The 23,528-nt window shown below is 38.3% G+C and overlaps 1 protein-coding gene across 1 annotated transcript in view; it reads left to right on the top strand.

The window, feature by feature from the left end:
* The window catches only part of LOC137261616 (uncharacterized), a 48,920-nt gene that overhangs the window by 6,267 nt on the left and 19,125 nt on the right, over positions 1-23,528 (top strand). Inside the window, exon 3 of the mRNA XM_067799394.1 lies at positions 22,189-22,353. Within this exon, the coding sequence (XP_067655495.1) occupies positions 22,189-22,353 (165 nt within the window). The remainder of the gene's footprint in view (positions 1-22,188; positions 22,354-23,528) is intronic.

Below are 23,528 nucleotides of genomic sequence, written 5' to 3'. Positions count from 1 at the left end.
CGATAGTCAGTAGATTTAAATAACACAAATGTAGCAATACGTTTGTTGGTACACTACGGAAATTCTTAATTCTAGACTGTCAAACTCCACAAAACTTTCCAAGCCTGTTGTGATGGCACTTTTGGATCTATACCAGGAACCATAGCTTGAGATATGAACACCAGAAAACTCTTACACCTAAATAATCAAAATATTACCATCCATTTTGAACGTTTTATGTTATTGTTTGTTTTGTCTTGGTGACAGCCTACATTGGTGGATTAGACAGACAACAGTAGACTTGGGTGTCCAAAATGACTCTTTGACATTTTCACACCCTTGTTAACGCGATATCTCATGAACTGCTGTAACCAATGTCTACAAATTTGCTGACAGCCTACATTGGGGAATTACGCAGACAAAAGTTGATTAACGTGACCTTGATCTAATGTTCAATGAGAGCACACCCCTTTGTCCCTTTTTCAAACTTATGTTAACGTGATATCTCATAAAAACTTGGCAACCAATGTCTTTAATTTTGTCGACAGCCTACACTGGGTGTTTATGCTGACACAATTCATTTCACGCGTCTTGCGTGTCAGCAAAAGGTAATCAGTGAATATGTTATACATGTTTGATTCTTCCTTAGCGGCAGGTGGACATTGCATTATCAGTAGCAAACGCTTGTATTTTAATGTTTTGGCAGTTAACGTATTCTGTTGCTGCTCATTTCAGCTGTACATCTAGTTACAAACCTACATATTGAGTAATGGCACGTTATAAAGATCTGTCAACGAAGGACAGTACAACCAACTAGAATATCACAGAGAAGAACGTGAAACTAGTAATTACATTTAAAACAGTTCAACTATAGAGGACAATACAATATATAGATTGCCAACAACTGAAGGTAGATCACCACACTAGGGACCATGGGGACTTACATTACTTCCGCTACGTGCATGGACCCTAGGTGGATTTACAATATCCCTTCAGCCATGACCTTTCATGCTGAGAATTAGCCATACATTAAAATGACACTACTACGATTAAAAACATGGAAACCTTAAATTTACTTCAAATCTGTCGGGACTTGCGTACCCTCTCAGGACGACAATAATTTTACAGGACTTTGAGGGTACAGCCACTAACAAAATGAGTCACTAATTTAAACTTCCAATTATAAAATATTTGTCTATTTACAAATCAGTTAACAGATCTAATTCTTTTTCAAATCATATGATTAAATGAGAACTAGTATTGTTACAAACATCCTTCATTGCTCTTGAATTGAAATAATTGTCCCTTGTGGTGAAATACTCAACACTTTCAATACTTTCAGTATACTCAATACTTTCATCACAAGGAGTGCAAAACGGAGGATCCTCATCTTTTATAATATATTTGTGCGTGTATCCTGTGAGGCCAATGCGACATCGACGCATGATGACCTCTTCAAATCTGGACTGACAACCCAAGTAGGTATAATAAATATAGGATTTTATCGCATGTAATTTATTTATACCTACTTGGGAGTCCCACTTCTTTTCTATATGATCATGGATATAAGATCTAATGCTGGCTTTATAATCACTGTAAGGAATAAGAAGTGGTGTCACAGATTTGTTGAGTTCTGCTTTGGCGGCAAGGCCAGCCAGTGTGTTATCAGAGTATTCAAGGATTTCTAATAAAAGTGGATGTTTACATGATAAGTTTCTAATAGTCTGAAGGGAAGAAGAGAGTCTGAAAAGATGATATATTGTTTATACTTAGGGTATCTACTAATATATTTTAAGGCTGCTAAAATGGCATTTGGTTCTGCTGTGAAAATAGAGCAGTTATCAGGCAATCGGGAAGATATTGTTCTGGATTCAGTGACTGTGATACAAGCTCCAGCGCCACAATCCTTGGATCCATATGTAAATACAGATTTATATGTATTGTATTTACTACGTAATTGGCTAAATTCTTGCTTATACTGTAGTTCATTCATTTATGATTTTTTAAATGTGGTCGACGTCAGGTCCACTTGGGGCCTAACCAACTGCCAAGAAGGAGAAGAAAGAAGACGGGACTTGGCTATATTATCCAGCTCAAGTCCGGCTGCAGAAATACATTGTTTAATTCTCAAACCAAGAGGCGGAACGAGAGAAGATTTCTTATTGTATACATCCTCATACAGAGGAGTGAAGACAATGTTATATGCAGGGTTTGACTCATTGGAATATAGTTTTGTTATGTCCTGTAAAGCTAATTTTATACTGCACCATCAAGAGATGGTTCATCAGCCCCGACCTACAGGCTGTCAACAGATGAAGTTCGAAAAGAACCAAGACAAAGTCTTAAACCTTGGTGGTGTACAGAATCAAGTATTTTTAGTTGGCTGTACAGGCTCCACCATACACGATGGAGCCGTAATCAAGTTTAGATCGTACCAGTGGTCTATATAAGTAATGGAGGGTAGTTTGATCCCCTGCCCACTTAGAATTGGAAACAACCTTGAATAAATCAAGAGCTTTTAGGCATTCAGCTTAAAGGGATTTAATATGTGGCAAAAAGGTTAATTGTGGATCGAACATAAGACCTATGAACTTTGCCTCCTTAACAACTTTGATGGAAGGTCTTTGTGTGGTTTGTATTTACGGCAAAATGTATGCAAGTAGTTTTGTATTTAGAAACTTTAAAGCCGTTTTCAAGACACGATTTATCTCATTTGGTTAAAAACAACTGCAGTTGTAGTTTGATAGTATGAATATTTTTGTCACGACAAGAAATATTAAAATCATCCACAAAGAGTAATCCATCAACTAAATGGTTGAAAACCTTGGACAAACTGTTGAACTTTATGCTAAAAAGTGTGACAGACAAAATACTGCTTTGTGGAACACCCTGATCCTGATTGTAATGATTATACGGGGTAGAACCCACGCGGACTTGAAATTACCTGTCATTTAGAAAGTTGGATATAAATTTGGGCAAGCGGCCAGGCAATCCGAAGTCATGTAAGTCTCTTAAAATCCCATGTTTCCAGGTTGTGTCGTATGCTTTTTCTAAATCGAAAAAATATCGACGCTGAATGTTGCTTATTCATGACGGCATTCTTCACAAACGGTTCTAAACGCACTAAACGATCAATAGTATTTCTGTTCTTACGGAAACCACATTGAATATCTGTTATTAAGTTATTTGTTTCCAAGTACCAAACAAGTCGATTATTTATCATGTGTTCCATGGTCTTGCAAATGCAGCTACTTAATGAAATCGACCTATAACTGAAAGGATCAGTGTAATCACGTCCAGGTTTAGGAATGGACACAATTGTGGCATCACGCAACGATGAAGGAAAATTATCGCAAGTAAAATTATAGATTTTTTTCCTGCTGATTTTGATACTTTTGGAATTGAGGTACATAATTTGATGAAGAAGAATGGTTCGCCAGTGTTTCAACAAGTTTATTAGCAATATCAGATTTATTAGTTAATAACTGGTCTCCATCTTTGAGATGGCGAATGCTAGATCTAGAGCCCTTACCTTTGATTCTGGATGATATTCCATACTTTAGAAATTTGCGTACGTGCATTGATTTTAGAGACATAGGTTTGCCAAGATTGGCGCTTATTTTACTTAATGGTACGCCATGTTTTAGCATTTAAAATTTTCAATTTGTTCAAATTATGGATCATAGGATGGCGACGGAAATAATGCTCAACCTTCTTGCCTTTCTGGCTTGTTTGCAGGTATCATTAAACCATGGTTTTCGAATGTGTTGACTTATAGACGACTTAGGAATACATTCATCGGCTATCTTCTTTAGTTCATCTGAAAATATTTTATAGGGTCTGCCACGTCAAGAAATAGATCAGGTTTAAATGTATTAGAAGCAATCAGTTGAAATGAAGACCAGTTGGTCTTGGAAAATTTCCATCATGTAGTAGGAGGAACATCTGAAGGAGTCACACTTTTCAGAATAGTAGGGAAGCGGTGACTTCCACAGAGATCCTCGTGGACAGACCATTCAGATTCGTTTAATAATGAGAGTAAGTTCCTGTGCCGGGATGTAAATAGATGTTTGAGCCATCATTAAGAATACATAAGCTATTGTTAGAAATGACATCTTCTAAGAGCTTCCCCTTAGTATGTGTCTGAGCACCATCCCAAAGGGGGTTGTGTCCGTTCAAGTCACCCATAATAAAGCAGGACTTGGGGAGTTGGTTATAGAGATCTTGGAGTTCAGACTGTTGTATACAAGAAGATAGTGGAAGGTACGGTGAACACAATATAAACGCAATGTGCAAAGTTACACGGAGTGCTACAGCTTGAAGCGGAGTATTTAGATGTACAGGACTATGGATGACGCCATTTTAATACGATAGTTGAACCTCCAGTCGCTTTAGGCCCAGGCCCAGGAGGGGAAAAGACATTATAGGAAGTATAGCCTCTTAAGTCAAATTTATCAGTGTTTTTTGTAGTATGTATCTTGTAAACAGATGACCGATGGTTGAAAATCTTGAATTAAAAGTTGTAAAACATTTAAATTATTCCTAGGACCTCTACAATTCCACTGTATTACTGGATTGGTGGTCATTTAAGGCGGAGTTACGGGAGACTGCTCACGATCTTTTTTCTTTGGAGAATGACTCCGGGAGCGGGTGTTTAGAAGAGGGAACATGTACATGTCCTCTAGCACCCTAAACGTGTTACACAGTATTTTTCTGTGCTGTAGTAACACTGTCAAATTGCTGTTTTTTTTAATAATTAACTTTGGCATTAGTGTTCTTATCTCTGGAAACAGGAGTTGTCTGTGAAGCAGACGTCCTCTGACCGGGTTGAATCTAGGTAGGTGGAGGCAATCCTGTAGTGTAGTCAGTCTGGTAACGGACGCAATTGCATGAAATGGCTCTAGAATCTGTGCTACAAGTTAGAGTAGATGTGGAAACAGCAGCAGCATATGGTGGCCCTCGTGATTCTTGGGCAAGAACACGTTCCTTCGGCTCCCTTAAAACCTATACGGGCTTTTGAGCAACTTTTTAGTAGAGTTGTTATTGATTGTGTTGGTCTGGTAATCAGTATGTGTGCTTCTACCAGATTTGCTGAAGCAATTCCAATTGTTGCTCCAGTGATTGTCAAGGCTTTGATCAAGTTTTTCCCCTTAGTTGGTTCGCCAGATGTTCAGTCTGATCAGGGCTCCAATTTTATGTCTAAGATGGTGTTTCAACAAGCTATGTACCATTTTCATCAAACTTTGAAAAATATGATCAAGACTTATTGCTTTGAGAGAGAGAAAGATTGGGATGAGGGTGTGCATTTGTTGTTGTTTGTGGTCAGACAGTCAGTTCAGGAAGTTTGGGGGTTATCCACTTTGACTCTGTGTTTGCTCACTATGTGCATGGGTCACTAAACACTTAAAAGAACAATGGCTCAATGACAGACCCGAGATCAGTCTCTTAGACTATATGTCTACATTTAGGGACAGACTAGAGCAAGTGAATTGGACAGACAAAACGTGCAAGATTCACAAGATAAAATGAAGCTAAACTATGACAAAAAGTCAAAACAGAGACATTTCCCTTGTGGCGAGAAAGTGTTAGTTTTGCTTCCCATTCCTGGTAAGCCACTGAGAGCAAGATATCAAGGGCCAATGTTAGCGACACAGACTATGTCGTCCTGACACCTGGTCGTCGTAAACAAAAGAGACTGTGTCATGTAAACATGATTAAGAAATATCATCACAGGTCAGAAACCAAACATGTCACTTGTATTGCCACACTCTCCCCAGTTACTAATTGTACTAAAGACAATTGTGAAAATGTTGACAACATTGATGATTGTGTTAGCAATGTGAAGTTTGATGGCCTTAGTGATAATGTTTCACCAAAGTTGAGAAATTCTGATGTGTTAGCTCACCTTGATGAGAAACTATCACATATAACCCCTGAACAGAAAGTTCAGATGTCAGATTTGATTTATGAGTTCTCACACTTATTTCCTGATATGCCAGGGTATAGATGTAGGTGATGCAGTGCCAGTAAAACAGCAACCTTATTGGATGAATCCAGTGAAACGTGAAATTCTGCGGAAAGAGATGAAATACATGCTGGACAATGACATTATTGAACCCAGTCAAGCTATGTACAAAAGTAAGTTTGACTTATTGAATGGCTTCTGGCAGACTCCACTCACAGACCGTATAAAGAAAATATAGGCATTCACTACACCAGATGGACTGTATGAATACAAGGTGATGCTATTCGGTCGGAAGAACGCTCCAGCAAAGTTCCAGAGACTCGTCAACAATGTCTCATCAGGTATTGATCGTGTCAAGGCTAACATGGATGATATCATCGATTACGACATGTTGTGGGATGACCATCTGAAAAGGACTCGTGCTTTCTTCGAAAGAATGTCTGAGGCCAAGGTGACTATGAATCTTGCCAAGTGTGAATTCGGGAAGACACAAGTTGAATTTTTGGGGCATGTTGCATGGCACGGCCAGGTACAACCAGTTCATGCTAAAGTTGAGGCAATTGTACATTTCCTGTACCACAATCTAACAGAGATTCTTGGGTATGGCTGGCTATTACAGAAAGTTTTGTTAAAGCTTCTCAGATGTATTTACACTTACCAGTCTTTTGGGGAGAAACATAAAATTTCAGTGGGATAGCAGTTGTCAGACTGCATTTGAAAACGCCAAAGCCATACTCATGAATTCTCCAGTATTGCAAGCACCAAATTTTGAGAAAGCATTCAAGTTCCAAATTGATGCAAGTGATATGGGTGCAGGTACTGTCCTGATTCAAGAGAGTGATTCAGAAATTGAACATCCAGTTTGGTATTTTTCAAAGAAATTTGACAAGCACCAAAGAAATTATTCAACCATTGGGAAAGAGACATTAGGTCTTTTGTTAGCTTTACAGCACTTTGAAGTGTACCTTGGTACCACCACTTTGCCAATTGAAGTTTTTACTGATCACAATCCCTTGACTTTTCTTCACAAAATGAAGAACAACAATCAAAGACATATGAGGTGGAGTTTGACCTTGCAAGGGTTTAATCTTGTGATCAGACACATTAAAGGCAAAGACAATGTTTGTGCCGATGCACTTTCCAAGATAAATGTATGATGGCTTGAGAATGCTGTATGTATGTATCTGCATTTTGTCATAGTAATTCTGCAAGAAGTTTCTCATGTTGTTACATGTCATGTTATTATGTTATTATTGCTATGATTGTAACTCTCCTCAAAGTGTTACGAGTGTGTATTTTCTGTATATTTTGTTATAAATTCAGTAATAATGTCACAATGTTTAGTATTTTGAATAATAAATATGGTGGGTCGCATTTCGTATGAAAGATGATCCGATTGATCCGGGAATTATCTGCCCTTGACTTCCTGTTTGTTTGCTTCCGGGAGACATTGTTTCTGGGGCATTCTACGGTGTTGGCGATGGCCGTAGGAGCTCGGACTTTCGGGAAACGACTGAAAGTATATATAAAGGCTAGTTTCCGTGCTGTGAGTGACACACATTCGAACATTCACTGGAGTTACATTGCCAACGCTTTATCCGTCAACCCCTGATCTACTGCTGTCAGACCGCTCACTGTGTTCATTCTGCATGACTGTTTCTCTCTCACACTAAGGCTCTGGTGAGTTTGCTATACTATATATATATATATATATATATATATATATTTCGTGGCCCATTGCCTTAGATTTTGCCGCATTTGTATTGTATTTGAAAGGACAAGGTATGATAGAGGCCCTTATTGGCCCACAACATGTCATGATTATCAAAATTTTACAACACGATAATTTTAGCATAAAAGGAGCTAAATTAATTGTTGAAGTTACCTCCAATTGCATTTTTATGTTTCTAGCGTTGTTAGTTTTCCTCTTTGAAGACCTCAAAGTTAACATGATATTTTACAATATCTTCTAGAAACCTACTTTTTCTGATTTTCAGAGTGATAGAAAAGTGTGAGCAAAAGCGTGACCCATCCCAATTTTTTCACCACATATGAAGCAAGTAAATTAGAATGTACACCTAAAAAATTGTAGTGGGTCACGCTTTTGCTCATATCAAAATCTTTAAAAAAGTAAATTTTTTCGGTTTATGAAATTGCCCCATACAACATCTAAAAAAATAAACATTGACATAAACTAACATCTTTAAAAACAATCCATCACATTTACACATCTGTGCCATGATACATTATATTTTGAATGGTTTTGTGCTCTAAAATACACATGTCAAACATCGTTATTAAAATTTTCAATATCATAAGGCACCCACAAGGCAGATTTATGAGATGTAAACATTGGTGTTTGGTTGTTGGTCTCTGCTAGAAAAGTAAGAAGATGTCTGAAGATTTTCAAAATATGATCAAGTAGTACTGTAAAGGTGAAAATCTTTGTTATTATGTAAGAATTTGATCATAGTTTTTCTATCATCTGTGTATCAAACACCTTTGAGTCACCTGTCACTGTCAAAATAACACTGTCATTCAACAGGATTGCCTTGTATAAACATATGCATTTTCCAAGAACTTATGTACCTTGGTGTTTCCAATGACATATTAGATTTCATTTAACCAAAATGACTACACTTAACTGTATGAAAAGGATGTTTTAGCTAGAATAAGAACATTGTATCAAGGTCTAGCAGGTGATGAACACAAGCAGACGTCAAGTCATACATAGTTGTAAATTGTAATATATAAGCTTAAATTCACAGTGGGAGGCAAATGAATATGTAGCCAAATGGTTGCAATAGTGGATTGGAGGTTTCTTTTGTTATCAGACATGCAGGTTCAAATCCATGTAACTCTTCTTTCTTTTTTTCAAAGTTTGTTTATCAAGTCTACAATGTTTAACTAAACTGTTTCACATCAAATCCAAATATTGTAATTTTTTCTTAAGTTTGGTAATCTATGTTACAACACTTGTGAAACAAGCTTTAATTAACATCATGTGAATCTTTTGTTAAGACACTGACCATTTGCCTTTTCAAGTCAGTCTAGTTGCCTTTGTTCCCAATATTTTAAATTCATATTTTATACATTTGGATCTACTTTAGGTTTATACACTTTTGAATACTGCAGTTCTTGAGAGTGAATCAGATACTGAGATTGATGACTGTGTGAATGAAGAGTAATAGTGGATGTTTTATATCTTTAAAGTGGATAAGTAGTGAATAATTACTCTGTGAAGTCTTTTGAATACTGACTTTAACATGTGCGTGGTGTTAATATGAACCTGCACTGACTTTGAAATGTCACCCAAAATGGGCCCCTTTGAGGTCAAGACCTGTGATGTTTAGTGCAACATGGTTGGCTATTGTAATAACATATGATGATTGAGATGTTAACTGTATATTTGCTAAAGCTGGTTGTAAATGCTGACTTGTAACACTTACTAGTTAGAATGAAGCTGTGCCCAAAATGAAGCTTCACCCAAAACAGGCCCATGTGATTCTTAGTGCAACATGATTGTTATCATGCTTACATTTTGTACAATGGACCCATGGATTACATTTGCAAAGAATGCTGTTGATAATGACTGAGTTTTGGGGACACAATTGGCAAGTAATTGAATTAACAATGTTTTGCAACCCTAATTGGGCCCCTTGAAGTTAAAACATTATGACTGACTTTGACATGTTTTTCAGCATGACTACCTGTCATAAAACTGCTGTAATTTGTATGTAAATAAAATAACAGTTGTAAATAAGCCATTATGGCACACTGATATTTCAGACTTCTTGTTATTTTTCATGGGAACTGATAAAACCCATTTTGGGCCCCTCTGCAGAAAAATTACACCTCAGAACATATAAAATATAGCATTTTTATGCAAAGCTACTTTGTCTCTAAACAAATAACATGTTTTCAGCCAATTCTGTTAGTGGGCCAAAAACCACCCTTATCATACCTTGTCCTTTGTATTGTGAAATTGACTTGTGACTTTGTATACCTTGCTCTCTTTGCATAATAATACAGAATTTGAATGTTTCAAATTTGTCTTTGTTCTGTTTTGCTGGTTCACAGGATATTTTCCTATATTGTTTGTCACAGTAAATTCTTAACCGTAACAATAGCATGACATCTTTTATAAATTAAATAGAAGCACGGCCTAAACTCATTTCAGTATTGCCGATGTGATGTTAAATATTAGCTCACTCACTCACCCAATTCAGGACTGCCGCGAGGTATGTATTTTCGACCAAAGTGGATGCAACTTTTTTTTATAATATATTTGTCAAAGCCATTTAATGATTTTATTTAACCATATTGAACCCACGTAGTGAATACCATGCATGTTGCTGGAATGATAAGCAATGTTAACGTCATCCACAAAGAGTACCCCAACAGTATGTGATATATCAAACCTTTGATAAGCTATCATTGCTAATGCTATATAATGTGACCAAACATTAATTTCTTGTGGGCACACAGTGATCCTGATGAGACAGGGCAGAATACATGTGAAAGTTCCACTTGAATTGAAGCTAATGGCCTACCAATGCAAATTCGCATATATCGTATGAAACCAAGTATTTCCATGTAATGTATGCCTTTCATTAGATAGATACAGACATCGCATGTTCTTTTTAAAAATGATATTTTGCCCAATGCTTCTTAAATGCACTGAACAGTGAATGGTACTTGTGGTTTTGTGGTTTGGAAGACCTGTTATCAGCATGTAGAAAATGTTGGTTTCCAAGTACAAATCTAGTCGACTATTGATCCTGCGGTCATGGTTTTCTAGCTCACCCGATAATTTAAGCTTCACGCCAAAGTGTTGGCATTGGGATAATTATATCATAGAGGAAACATCTTAATGTCATGAAGTAAGTGCTTCTGGAGTTGACAGTGTAAGTTATCTTCCCTTACACATAAATGTCGTTTTATCACTGGCTAATAGCTCTTCAACTATTTTCAGTGTGTCCCTATTATATGCGGGATACATTGCAATATACCCGGCTACCAATGGAAACTCATTCGATACTTCGTGGTAGTACTTCTTTATCTCGAATAACATTGAATCACGCATGATGCACGGAAATAACTGTTGTTTTCCGAACGCAAATCGATATAAGGGAGATAACTCAAAATCTGTTTTTCTTGTGTCGTCTCCAAAATCTAGAGATGGGTACAAAAAGTTATGACTTGCATTCCAATAAATATATTTTAATAAAACAATCAAATGTAGTCCACGTGAATATTGAGATCGGGAATTACATAGCAGCTACTTTAATAAGACAATGCCGGCGGGAAAAACAGCAAGATACAAAATTCGAATCGTTTGAATACCCAAGCTTCAAATAGAATTAACATCGAGGTGTTCAGTAAGATAAATACGTTGTCCACTGGTCCCTCGGGGCCCATAGGTAGATGTACCTTCGATGTTTGTTTATATTTCCTGAGCCCGCCAGATTTTGCAGACGACACAAGAAAAACAGATTTAGTGTTATCTCCCTTCAAACGATTTTCTTTCGAAAACATAGGTAGTGTCCGTGCATCATGCATAATTCAATGTTTTTGCAGATAAAGAAGTACTTCCACGAAGTAGCGAATGAGTTGCCATTGGCAGCGGGGTACACAGCTTGTATGGGTACATTGATAATAATAGAAGAGCGCTAAACCAAACAGAAAACGACATTTATGAGTGAGGTAAGAAAATATGGTATCAGTTCCTGTAGCAGTGTCATTCAAGATCAAGATCTTTTTCGAGAACAGCATGGTGCTCATGAATATTAAATAGTTCATTGTACGCAGAATACTAAATTGAAATGAGTTGTTTTTCTTCCCTTTTGGCCCCATTCCACCAACTGTCCAGGAGACTTGAGGGTCGAAGTTGTGTATTGGGCAAAGGAACGCTCAACCACCAGAACCACATCATCCCCACACACATGGGCGCAATCATGTTGGCCATTGTGGCTGATCATATATTGACGTCAACATTATAGTGATGTGGATATGTCCTGTTCCGGATCCACAGGCTGTTAGCGTTATCAAGCGCTCACCAGGAAGAGCTTGCTCTTCGTGAGTGCCTGTGAAATATTGAACACAAAGCAACTCTCCTAAATGTATTGATCTTAGTGACTTATTACACTGACTCTAGTACAGTTCTGGAGGAAGCAATCTGTGTTCACCGTACCGAAAACCATTGTATCATCGGCTTTCATCAATAGCTGAAGCACGTATTCACCAGATGACATGGCTTAATATAAATAGTCGGCATAAATGTATGCACTCAAGACGTTGCGCGTCCCTTCCTCTAAATAGACCCATTTGTTAAGAATTGCTATAATCTGTTCCAGTGGTTGCAATTTTAAAAGATGCTATCACTGATATTTGGCAAGTTCAAGATTACAGGAATTTTGTTTCAGATGTATAACACTTTTCCAGTTATTGCAATTTTCCAATTATATTATGTCACTGATTTTTTGATCACAGAAATAGTAGTATTTCACAGCTATACCTCGTGCTATGATGTGTATGAAAAACAGGTCATTAGTATGCTGACCTGTCCCATCACGATCACTCACAACGTTTCTGATTTTCTTGATTTCCATTTCACTCCTTTGGTGACCCTTGAAGGCCCGGTGTAAAATAGGCCTTCAGCAACCCATGCTTGCCATAAAAGGCGACTATGCTTGTCGTAAGAGGCAACTAACGGGATCAGGTGGTCAGGCTCGCTGACTTGGTTGACACATGTCATCGGTTCCTAATTGCGCCAATTGATGCTCATACTGTTGATCACTGACCTGTCTGGTCCAGACTCTATTATTTTCAGACCGCCGCCATATAGCTGGAATATTGCTGAGTGTGGCGAAAAACTAAACTCACTCACTCCATTCCTTTGGCGTTAATGTTTGTCTCTCTCTCACGTCGAAAAGACATTTTTTTGGCTTCGTACAACTTCATTACAGAAAACAAATTTTGCTTCCGCCCAATGTTATTTGTTTGTCAGAAAGACATGCCAAACCTAATGTTTTAACAAATATTTAGCGGCATTCTTCAAGTTACAAATAGTTTGTTTTCATTAGAAAGACATTTGATTTCCCTGGCATTTCCTTGTTGACACATCTGATAAATGTCGTCACTAGATAAATCTACGGCACTTTCATCTCTGCTGTCAAAACTATTTTCACTCATTTGACAAATACATGAAACATCAATGAACGAACATGCAAGCAGGGTTGCTGAAGGCCTATTCTAAACCGGACCTGCATTTCAAAGGACGAGACTGTTTACAATACGCTCGTGATTTTATATACAAGGGACAATTTTCCATATCTGTGTACAATACATGATTGCAGCGTAATCAGTTTAGTGTGGGGCTCGGAATATTAAATACGCTGTAGTCGAGATCGCCACCGAGCCTGGCCGACAAGACGTGCATGAAAATAATGTTTCATCAAGTTTACCACCATCATCCAGTCATTAAAACAAGTTCACGTATCTAGTGCTCTCGTTTCACCATGACTTATGCGTGATATGTTCAAGTAGGTGCTGGAGTTGATGTGTTTCACTTCCTGCGTGTTTCTTTACCGTGCTCACAAAGTCAGCAGCTTCAAGTTGACCAGTCAGACTGTAATCATAGGACAGCTGTCCATAACGCGATGGTGTTGTCACAAGTGGTCAGCTTCCGTTAAGCACCGAGAGTATTGACTGACCAGAAAGACGGGAAATAGTAATTCCTCAGTTCATGGCTACTGAATATTTTGTGTCAAGTGGTTGTACATGTCGTATTACTGAATAATTATGATATTACTGAGTAAGACTTTACTACTTTACACTTGCTCTCTCAACACTAAATCAACACTAAAAATGCTGAAAGCTGTCAACCATCAATATGTGAAATCCATGCATACACCTTATGGCACTTATTTGACATCATATGTTACGGGCCTCTTTTGGTGGTTAGGGTTTTCATGAAATACGGTTTGAACTCACTGCCTGCCTGATTGACTGAATTTAGATGTATGCAGCTTTTAGTAATAATCCAGAAGGGGAAACGAGAAATGGGCTTCACATACTGCATGCATGTGGGGAATCGAACCAGTGTTTTGAGTGCGTTTCAACTAATATATTGTCTGTGTGACGTTAAATATTAACTTACTCACTCACCCGTATGTTGTCAAAGCCATTTAATCATTTTCTTTATAACCATATCGCACCTTCCTAGTTAATACCATGTATGTTTTTGGAACGATACACAATGTTAATGTCATCCGCAAAGAGTACTAAAACCAATATGTAATATGTAAAACCTTTGGTAAACCATCACTGCCAATGCTATATTATGTGAACAAAAAATGCCTTGTCGGCACACAGTGGTCGTGCACATGCGGAAGTTGCCCTTGAATTGAAGCTAATAACCTACCAATGAAAATTCGTATATATCATATAAAATCAGTATTTCCATGTAGTCAATGCCTTTCATTAGACAGAGACATTTGCATGTGAATTTAAAATGATATTCATGGTTTTCCAAACTTTGTCGAAAATTTAAGCTTCAAGCCAAAGTGTTGGTATTGGAATAATCATAGCGTCACGTCAGTAGAAGGAAATTTTCCCAACGTCTAAATGTCATATAGCAAGTGCTTCAGGAGTTGACAATGTAAGTTACCTCACACTTAAATGTCGTTTTCTGACGGGCTAATCGCTCTTCCATTAATTTCAAAATAACCACAGCTACGATCAACCTTAAACACTAAGGTTAGAGTTATGATCACCTAAAGAAAAAGATACGCTCGTTGCACAAAACAAGATTAGGACAACCTTAACTCGGACCCCAAACCTTAGTCGTAAACTTAACTAAGGCTGAGTGAGTGAGTGAGTGAGTTAATATTTAACGTCACATCGGCAATATCGCAGCCATATCGTGACGAGAACATATCTGACAAAAAGAATATATATGGATATTATGAAGAACCTGTCTACGAAGGACAGTAAAACCACTAGATTATCACAGTTAGTATTAAAACTAGCGTGGAAACTTAAAAAATGATAGTATGACTATTTGGACAGTACAATATAAAAACAGGCTTTAGATCGCCAACAACAAAGGGTAGATCACCATACCAGGGACCATGGGGACTTACAGTACCTCTGCTACCTGCATGGTCCCTGGCTGGATTTACACCATCCCCTCAGCTGTTAGCGACTGTATGCAAGATTAGCCACAAATTAAAATGACACATATTCTACGATTAAAAAAATGGAAGATTCAATCTGACTTAAACCGTTTTGGGACTTACGTACCTTCTCAGGAGGACAATAATTTAACGGTACTTCAACCCCCTTCGAGGATACAGCCACTAACAATCTTAGCTGCTAATTCAACTTACAATCATAAAATACTTATCTATTTACATGTCAGTCAATAAATTCAATTCTTTTAAAAATGCAATAATTAAATGAGAACGTACGTTACTAAAAAGGTCCTTCATAGTTCTTGATTTAAAATAACTGTCCCTTGTGATGGAATATTCAACACAGTCAAGTAAGACATGCTTGACCGTGATGATTTCATCACAAGGGATGCAGAACGGAGGAGCCTCACCTTTCAAAAGATATTCATGCGTATACCTAGTGTGGCCAATACGACATCGTCGTAGTATGACCTCTTCAAATCTGGACCGACAACCCAAGTAGGTGTAACCAACATGTGGTTTTATTGCATGTAATTTATTGATACCTACTCGTGTGTCCCACTGCTTCTGCATCAGATCACGGATGTAAGATCTAATTGTAGTTTTAAAATCAGTATAGGGAATATGAGGTGGTGTCACAGATTTGTTTAGCGCTGCCTTAGCAGCAAGGTCAGCCAAAGTGTTACCAGAGATTCCAACATGGCTGGGTAACCAACAGAAGACAATGTCGTATTGGCCAGTCGCAAGATAGTGATAAAGTTCAATAATTTCAATTAAAAGTGGATGTTTACATGCTAGGTGTTTAATAGCCTGAAGGCAAGAAAGAGAGTCTGAATAGATTATGTACTGTTTATGTTTAGGATGTCTTTGAATATATTTAAGAACTGTTAATATGGCGTTAGCTTCTGCTGTGAAAATAGAACTATTATCTGGTAATCTAGACGATATTGTTCTGGATCCAATGACACTGGCACAAGCCACTGCGCCACCGTCCTTGGACCCATCTGTAAATAAGGATTTATAATTGCTATATTTATGTTTCAATTGATGATATTATTGTTTGTATTGCAATTCATTAGTTTCTGATTTTTTAAATGTAGTTAATGTTAGGTCGACTTGTGGCCTAACCATCTGCCAAGGAGGAGAAGAAAGAAGACGGGAAGGAGCTATGTTTTCCAGCTCAATGCCAGCCGAAGAAAGAAAGGGTTTAATTCTGTGCCCGAGAGGTGGAACAAGAGAAGACTTTTTGTTTTACAAGTCCTCGTAGAGAGGATTGAAAACACAGTTATATGCAGGGTTAGATTCGTTAGAGTATAGCTTTGTTATATATTGTAAAGATAATTTTATACGGCGTTGTGTAAGAGATGGTTCATCGGCTTCAACATACAGACTGTCAACAGGAGTGGTTCTAAAGGACCCAAGACAAAGTCTTAGACCTTGATGATGAACAGAATCTAGTGATTTTAAGTTGTTGTTGCAGGCTCCACCATATACGATGGAGCCATAATCAAGTTTAGAACGGACAAGTGATCGATATAGATGGAGGAGGGTAGCTTGATCACCTCCCCATTTAGAATTTGATACCACTTTCAACAAATCAAGTGCTTTCAGGCATTTAGTTTTCAGAGATTTAATATGAGGCAGAAACGTTAGGTGTGAGTCAAAAATTAATCCCAAGAACTTGGCCTCCTTGACAACTTTAATGGGAGTGCCATCTAGAGATAGTTCAGGGTCTTTATGTGGTTTATATTTACGACAAAAATGTATGCAATTAGTTTTGGATTTAGAACATTTAAAGCCGTTTTCAAGACACCATTTATTTATTTTGTTTAAACACAACTGCAACTGCCGCTCTATGGTATTCATATTTTTACCACGACAAGAAATATTAAAATCATCCACAAATAACGAACCATCAATAGAGTCATTTAAAACTTTCGATAAGCTATTTATCTTTATAACAAAAAGTGTGACAGACAAAATACTGCCTTGTGGAACACCCTGATCCTGATTGTAATGATCAGACAGGGTAGAACCCACGCGGACTTGAAATTGTCTATCATTTAAAAAGTTGGCTATGAATTGCGGCAAACGACCTCGCAAACCAAAGTCATGTAAGTGTCTTAAAATACCATATTTCCAGGTTGTGTCATATGCTTTTTCTAAATCAAAAAAGATAGACACAGCGTGTTGTTTTTTAATTAGTGCGTTTTTAACAAATGATTCAAAACGCACTAGGTGATCGACAGTACTTCTATTTTTACTTAAACCACACTGTATATCAGTGATAAGGTTATTAGTTTCCAAGTACCAAACAAGTCGAGTATTTATCATGCGTTCCATGGTCTTGCAAACACAGCTAGTTAGTGAAATAGGTCGATAATTGGACGGATCGGTATGATCACGTCCAGGTTTAGGTATTGGTACTACTATAGCGTCACGCCATGAAGACGGAAATTTACCTGTAGTCCAAATATCATCAAAAATAGATAAGAGTGCCTCTAAACAGGACTCTGGTAAGTGCTTCAGGAGCTGATAATGGATGTTATCAGCTCCAGTAGCAGTGTCATGAGCTTGATCAAGAGCAGTATGGAGTTCATGAATAGAAAATGTTTCATTATAATCTTCCCCATTATCTGAGTTGAAATTAATACTTCTTTTTTCTTGTTGTCGTTGATACTGTTGGAATTTAGGTACATAATTAGAAGAGGAAGAGTGTTTAGCGAGGGTTTCACCCAGTTTATTAGCAATATCTGATTTATCAGTAAGCAATTGGTTTCCATGTCTAAGATGATGGACACTAGATTTAGTACCTTTACCCTTAATTTTCTGGACCATGTTCCATACCTTGGACATGGGTGTCCGAGAATTTATTTTGGATACATAATTTTGCCAAGATTGGCGTTTGTTCTGTTTAAAAGTACGCCGTGCTTTAGCATTTAAAATTTTATTTTTATTTAAATTATGCATCATAGGATGGAGACGGAAATAATGTTCTGCTTTTTTCCTTGCCTTCCTAGCTTGTTTGCATTCATCACTGAACCATGGTTTCCGGATATGTGGAACTGCAGAGGACTTTGGTATACATTCATCAGCTATGGAGTTCAGTTCATCAGAAAAGCATTTAATAGCATCTGGAACGTAAATAAAAAGTTCAGGTTTAAGTTTTCAGCACACAGTGTTTCATATAAAGCCCAGTTAGCCTTTTTAAAATTCCGCCTTGATGATGGAGGAACATCAGATGGAGTTACAGATTTTAGTATAGTAGGAAAATGGTCACTTCCACAGAGGTCATCGTGGACTGACCATTCGAATTCATTTAGTAGTTTTGAATTTGTGACTGACAAGTCGAGAGCAGAATAAGTTCCTGTACCAGGATGTAAATATGTATTGGAGCCATCATTATAAATACATAAATCATTATCTGAACAAAATTCCTCCAGTACTTTACCTTTACCATTTATTGTTGCACTACCCCAGAGTGGGTTGTGTCCATTTAAATCTCCCATAATAATGCAGGGCTTTGGGAGTTGATCATATAGACCTTGAAGATCGAGTTTGTGAAACGTTGAAGACGGAGAAACATACAGAGAACACAATGTAAACGCAACGTGCAAAGTTAGTCGCAATGCAACAGCCTGAAGATTAGTAGTAAGTGTAACTGGGCTATGGATAACGTTCTGTTTAACTAGAATGGAAGACCCTCCAGTGGCCCTGTTACCCTTAGGCGAAAAACAATGGTATGCACTGAACGAACGTAGGTTAAGAACATCTGTCTCTTTCAAATATGTCTCCTGCAGACAAAACGCTGAGGGTGATAAATCTTGGATCAAAAGTTGTAATTCATGGAAATTATTCCTTAGTCCCCTACAGTTCCATTGTATAATATGATTTTGATAATCTATCGTTTGGAAGGATTTATTGGGGATCTTCCCCGTACCTTTTTGGCGGGCGACAAGCTGTGTGCCCTGGAGTGGACGTTTTCAGTCCATGTCCTGAAGGGATCCATATTTGTTGTATAAATTGATTTTATTGTCTGACCCTTTGGGGGCTCTACCACTAAGTTTCTTCAAAGAATCTGGCTTTGTACCTTTGGCTTTAGAGAGTTGTTTAGACTTTGTAGGCTGAGATGATGCGTTAAGATCAGATGTACTAGGAACTGATTCAGTTGTTTGGGTACATATTGCAGGTGCGAATATCAGAGGAGATTCCGTTTTAACCCAGGTCAGGTTTGTCTGACAGCATACAGATGACGTTGTTGTTTTAGCGGTTACTGCTTCTGACGATGTTCTGGTGATAGAAGCATAGCTCTCCTTATGTTCTGAGCTTTGAACTAGCTTTTCAGCTTCCGCAAAACTAACGTTTTGAGTGAATTTTATCCTATTTATCTCCATTTGATGTTTCCAAACAGGACAACTTTTAGAGTAGGAGGAGTGGTCACCCGCACAGTTTGTACATTTTGTAACATTACTGTCACAATCTTCTGTTGTATGTGTCTTTTCGCCACAGTGAGCACATGCAACAGACAATGTGCAAGTATTGACGCCATGACCGAACTTTTGACATTTAAAACAGCGCAAAGGGTTTGGAATATACATGTCCACATTGATGTTACAATAACCTGCTTTAAGAGATTTTGGAGCAGTTGGTGAGGAAAAAGAGAACAGGTAAGTAATGGTGTTAGTTACAACATCATACTTCCCGATTGTGAAACGTTTTACATTGAGTACACCCTGATCTTTCATCTCAGAGATGATGTTAAGCTCTGTCATATCCGCAAACAATCGGTCACGATCTCTGATGATTCCCTTGCTCGTATTGAGTGTTTTATGAGCCGTAACCGTGACTGGAACGCCGACAAACAATTCTGTGCTGATAAGGTTTGTGGCTTGTTGCCTTTTCCCACATTCAACCAACAAAGCACCGGAACGCAAACGTCTAATATTCTTGACATCACCTGCAAGGCCCTGTATACCCTTGGATATGGCAAAAGGGTTCAACTTTAATGGAGTCTTGTCAACAGTTTCAATTACAAGAAATCGTGGCCAGTATTCAATTGACGTGGGCAGTCTTTGATCAGTATCAATTGGATCAGTGTCTAGTTGTCGTTTGGTTTTTTTAGGAGGGTTTTCATAAGCCATGGTTAATTTCCAATAGTTCGTCATCCGAGCTCCCCATCCACCACGGAGTATCACAAGGACAATGCTAAAAACAAGTGGGCTCCAACTTGCAGCACCAAGGATACTCGGATGATATACTCCAGCAGTGTAGTTATTAATAACACATCTACCAGATTGGCCCATGAGCCACCGCCTTCTGGCATAAGACTCTAGGCAAAGTGCAAAACATCAAACATCAAAATCATAAACATGTTTAGAGAACAATTCTGCCAAGACCACAAGTAACACATTTTCCAAACAGATTAGTGTATTGACAAAAAATTAAGTCCATACACAGGGCTTGGCGTGACCAGCCGATTGATAGAATCGGGCCGATTCTACCACCCGTCTAGGTGAAGTAAGGGTCAAAGTGGTGTGTTGGGCAAATGGAACGCAGTTTAAAGCCCATCTGCCCTCATCCACCAGGATCCCGTCCTCCACCGACACGGGACGCAACCCACGGCAAACAGGTTGCCCAATTTAGTCGCCTCTTACGACAAGTAATGGGGTGCTGTGGACACATTCTGTCAAGGGTCCACACAGGAGAAGAGCACTTAGCATTACCCAGCACCCACCACGAGGAGGTGGCTCTTCACGGGTGGCAACTAAGGCTGAACTCTTTAGCGTAAGAGTAATTGCAGCGTCCCTATTTACCACGTGAATTCAGCGTGTCCAGTTGACTTGTTCTGTCTCTGTACACACTCTGCTTCCTCAAACATGTCTCAGACTTAGAGACGCTAAGGTTACGTTGGACCAACCATAGTTCTCAACCATAACTTAAGGTTAACCTTTTAAGGTTAGTTAAGGTTTTTCCGTGCAACGGGAGGCTAAACTTAGTAAAGGTCTAAGGTTGTAATCTTAGAGATAAGGCTGACCTTAAGAGATAGGTTTGTTTTGAATGGCAATGGTCCGCAATTTCTGACATAAACTGGATCGATCACCTGTTATTAAGGAGTGAGCTCTGCATTGCAATGTCACTTGTCTTTGGCCTTTCGACTCTTGAAATCTGGGAACATCGGGTCTAACCTCGATCTGAGTTTCCGGTTCATCAAGAGCTGAGCTGGAGAAAAGCCTGTAGTGGTTTGAGGAGTGCTCCTATAATGAAAAAGAAATCCGTAGCTTTGTGACCAAACCAATTCCCTTGTTATCAGTCTCGATAGCTCCTTCGGCTTATGCATTGGAAAATGTGTCTACCATCGAACTTCTGCATTTGACAAACGCTGTAAAGTGCATTTGCATAGTATCTAATGGTGCTGATCATCCAAACCTGAGTTGATGATGTCATCTTGATAATCTGATGAGTAGTCTAATCCTTACAACACATTCTTTGACGACACATAGCTGAGTATTACTCAGTCTGATAAGTTTGTAAGGTACCCAGTAATTTATCAAAGACCATTGCGGGTTTTTACAACACACTATTCAATGTGATGTCTTCAGAAAGTGAGTTGAGAATGACATCTCTCAGAATGTGGGTCGACAGTAACATCTCTCAGATCAAAGTTCAAACTATCCTAGATCAAACCATGAGATTTGGTTTAGTGCCCTTCGTCATTTCTTAGATTATGTGTGTTTTCTCTGTACAACACTGACTTCTGTTCTTCAAACGAATCTCTACTTTATGACCTGTATATCCTAGGAGGCGGAAGTGGATTTGAATTACAAAAGTATAACATTTCATATCACGTTGTCAGTCAAAACTTATTTACTTATCCCATTTCTTTAAAAAAATGAATAATTAAAGTTTACCCTTGTGATGGGAAATCAGTACAGTAGCGCAGGACATGTTTGGCCGTGATCTCGAAGGATTCAGAATGGAGGATCCTTCGCGTAAGATAAAAGGCCACATAATAGGCGTTACTACACATGTTGACATGTTCGTTTGCAGACTGTTCAGACCTACCAGCTGTTGAACATGCCACAGTGACATCCCCGATCAGACACTTGACTCCTTTAAATCAGTCACTGCAGCTGAAGTGCATTGGAGGATATATGCCGTGTGGAAATGCCACATGTACTGCAGATGGAACATGGACTAACATGACTTGCAAGCGTAAGTTGGAACAGTAGGGTCTGAATATTCTTTTACTTCGCATGATTCCCACGACTGGGAATACCAAATATGGACTACCGGCACCGTAGATGGAACCGGTTTCCTTTAGGGAATTGCTTTATATCATTTGATTAAAGAAAGTGTAAGGTGACTTTTTCATGAAAGTGCGGTGGTAAATTCACATTCTATCATTTTACATCGTAAGGGAAATGAAGTGTTACACTGAGATCAGAATAGAGAATAAGGAACTATGTTTTAACCACTGAAAAGTATTACATTGCAAGTATCGCGATACCTTGAGAATTAGGCAACTCATTGTTTTCTTACCTGTAAAATATACGACAGAAAGACTATGTACTTTTACGTACATGCATAACCTAAATGATCATGACATACCTATAGTACAGTCATTTATTCAACATCATCGCACACCCTTCAGTCAGCTCACGATTTCATTGTAAAAAAGAAAACATCTTGTATTTGTAATATTATGCAGATATAAAGGACAGCCACCTTTTCCTTTCATCTTTTTCAACATAAATACAACTAACCTCACCATACTGGCATCTGGACCATACAGGATAGCCAAGACTAAACGATTAGGCTATCTTTTTTGTCGCCGAAGAAATGGGTTGGATTACCCACATGGGCACGATGTGTGAAGCCCATTATTTATATTTTTGTGTTTAATTTCAATTATCAGATATAAAGCAACTAAACGAATGAGCAAAAGAAAGTGAACACTTTTTGTTTTGAATGTTTTTCAAGTTAGTAAAACCCTTTTAGTTTGGAACAGCTCGCTCACACACTGACTAATCAAACGCAGGATATTGGCTGTTTAGAAGCACCAGAATTTGCATAAAAATGGCAAAACGCGCATCTTGGCGATTTTGCAAAATTCTTGTCGAGAACTGGTATACATCTCAGCTAACAGAAAAACACCTAAATTATGCCCTGGTGAATAGCGCAAGAGAGAGACAGAGGGTAATAGGTATGAGGCAGATGGTAGCCAACAACAGCCGTATTACAACAGCCCTGAACTGCACACGTGGTACCACCATTAGAATGTTCCAGCGTTATAGGCAGATTGGCAGTATCCAAGACAGGTCACAATCAGGCAGACAGCGTGTGGCGACCCAACAGGGAAACCGCTGTCCGCGTACTCTTCATCTGCC

The sequence above is a fragment of the Haliotis asinina genome, chromosome 14, assembly GCF_037392515.1.
Source record: "Haliotis asinina isolate JCU_RB_2024 chromosome 14, JCU_Hal_asi_v2, whole genome shotgun sequence".
Taxonomy (NCBI): domain Eukaryota; kingdom Metazoa; phylum Mollusca; class Gastropoda; order Lepetellida; family Haliotidae; genus Haliotis; species Haliotis asinina.
The sequence above is the reverse complement of the archived record's forward strand: the minus strand, read 5'-3'. Positions and strand labels throughout refer to the sequence as shown.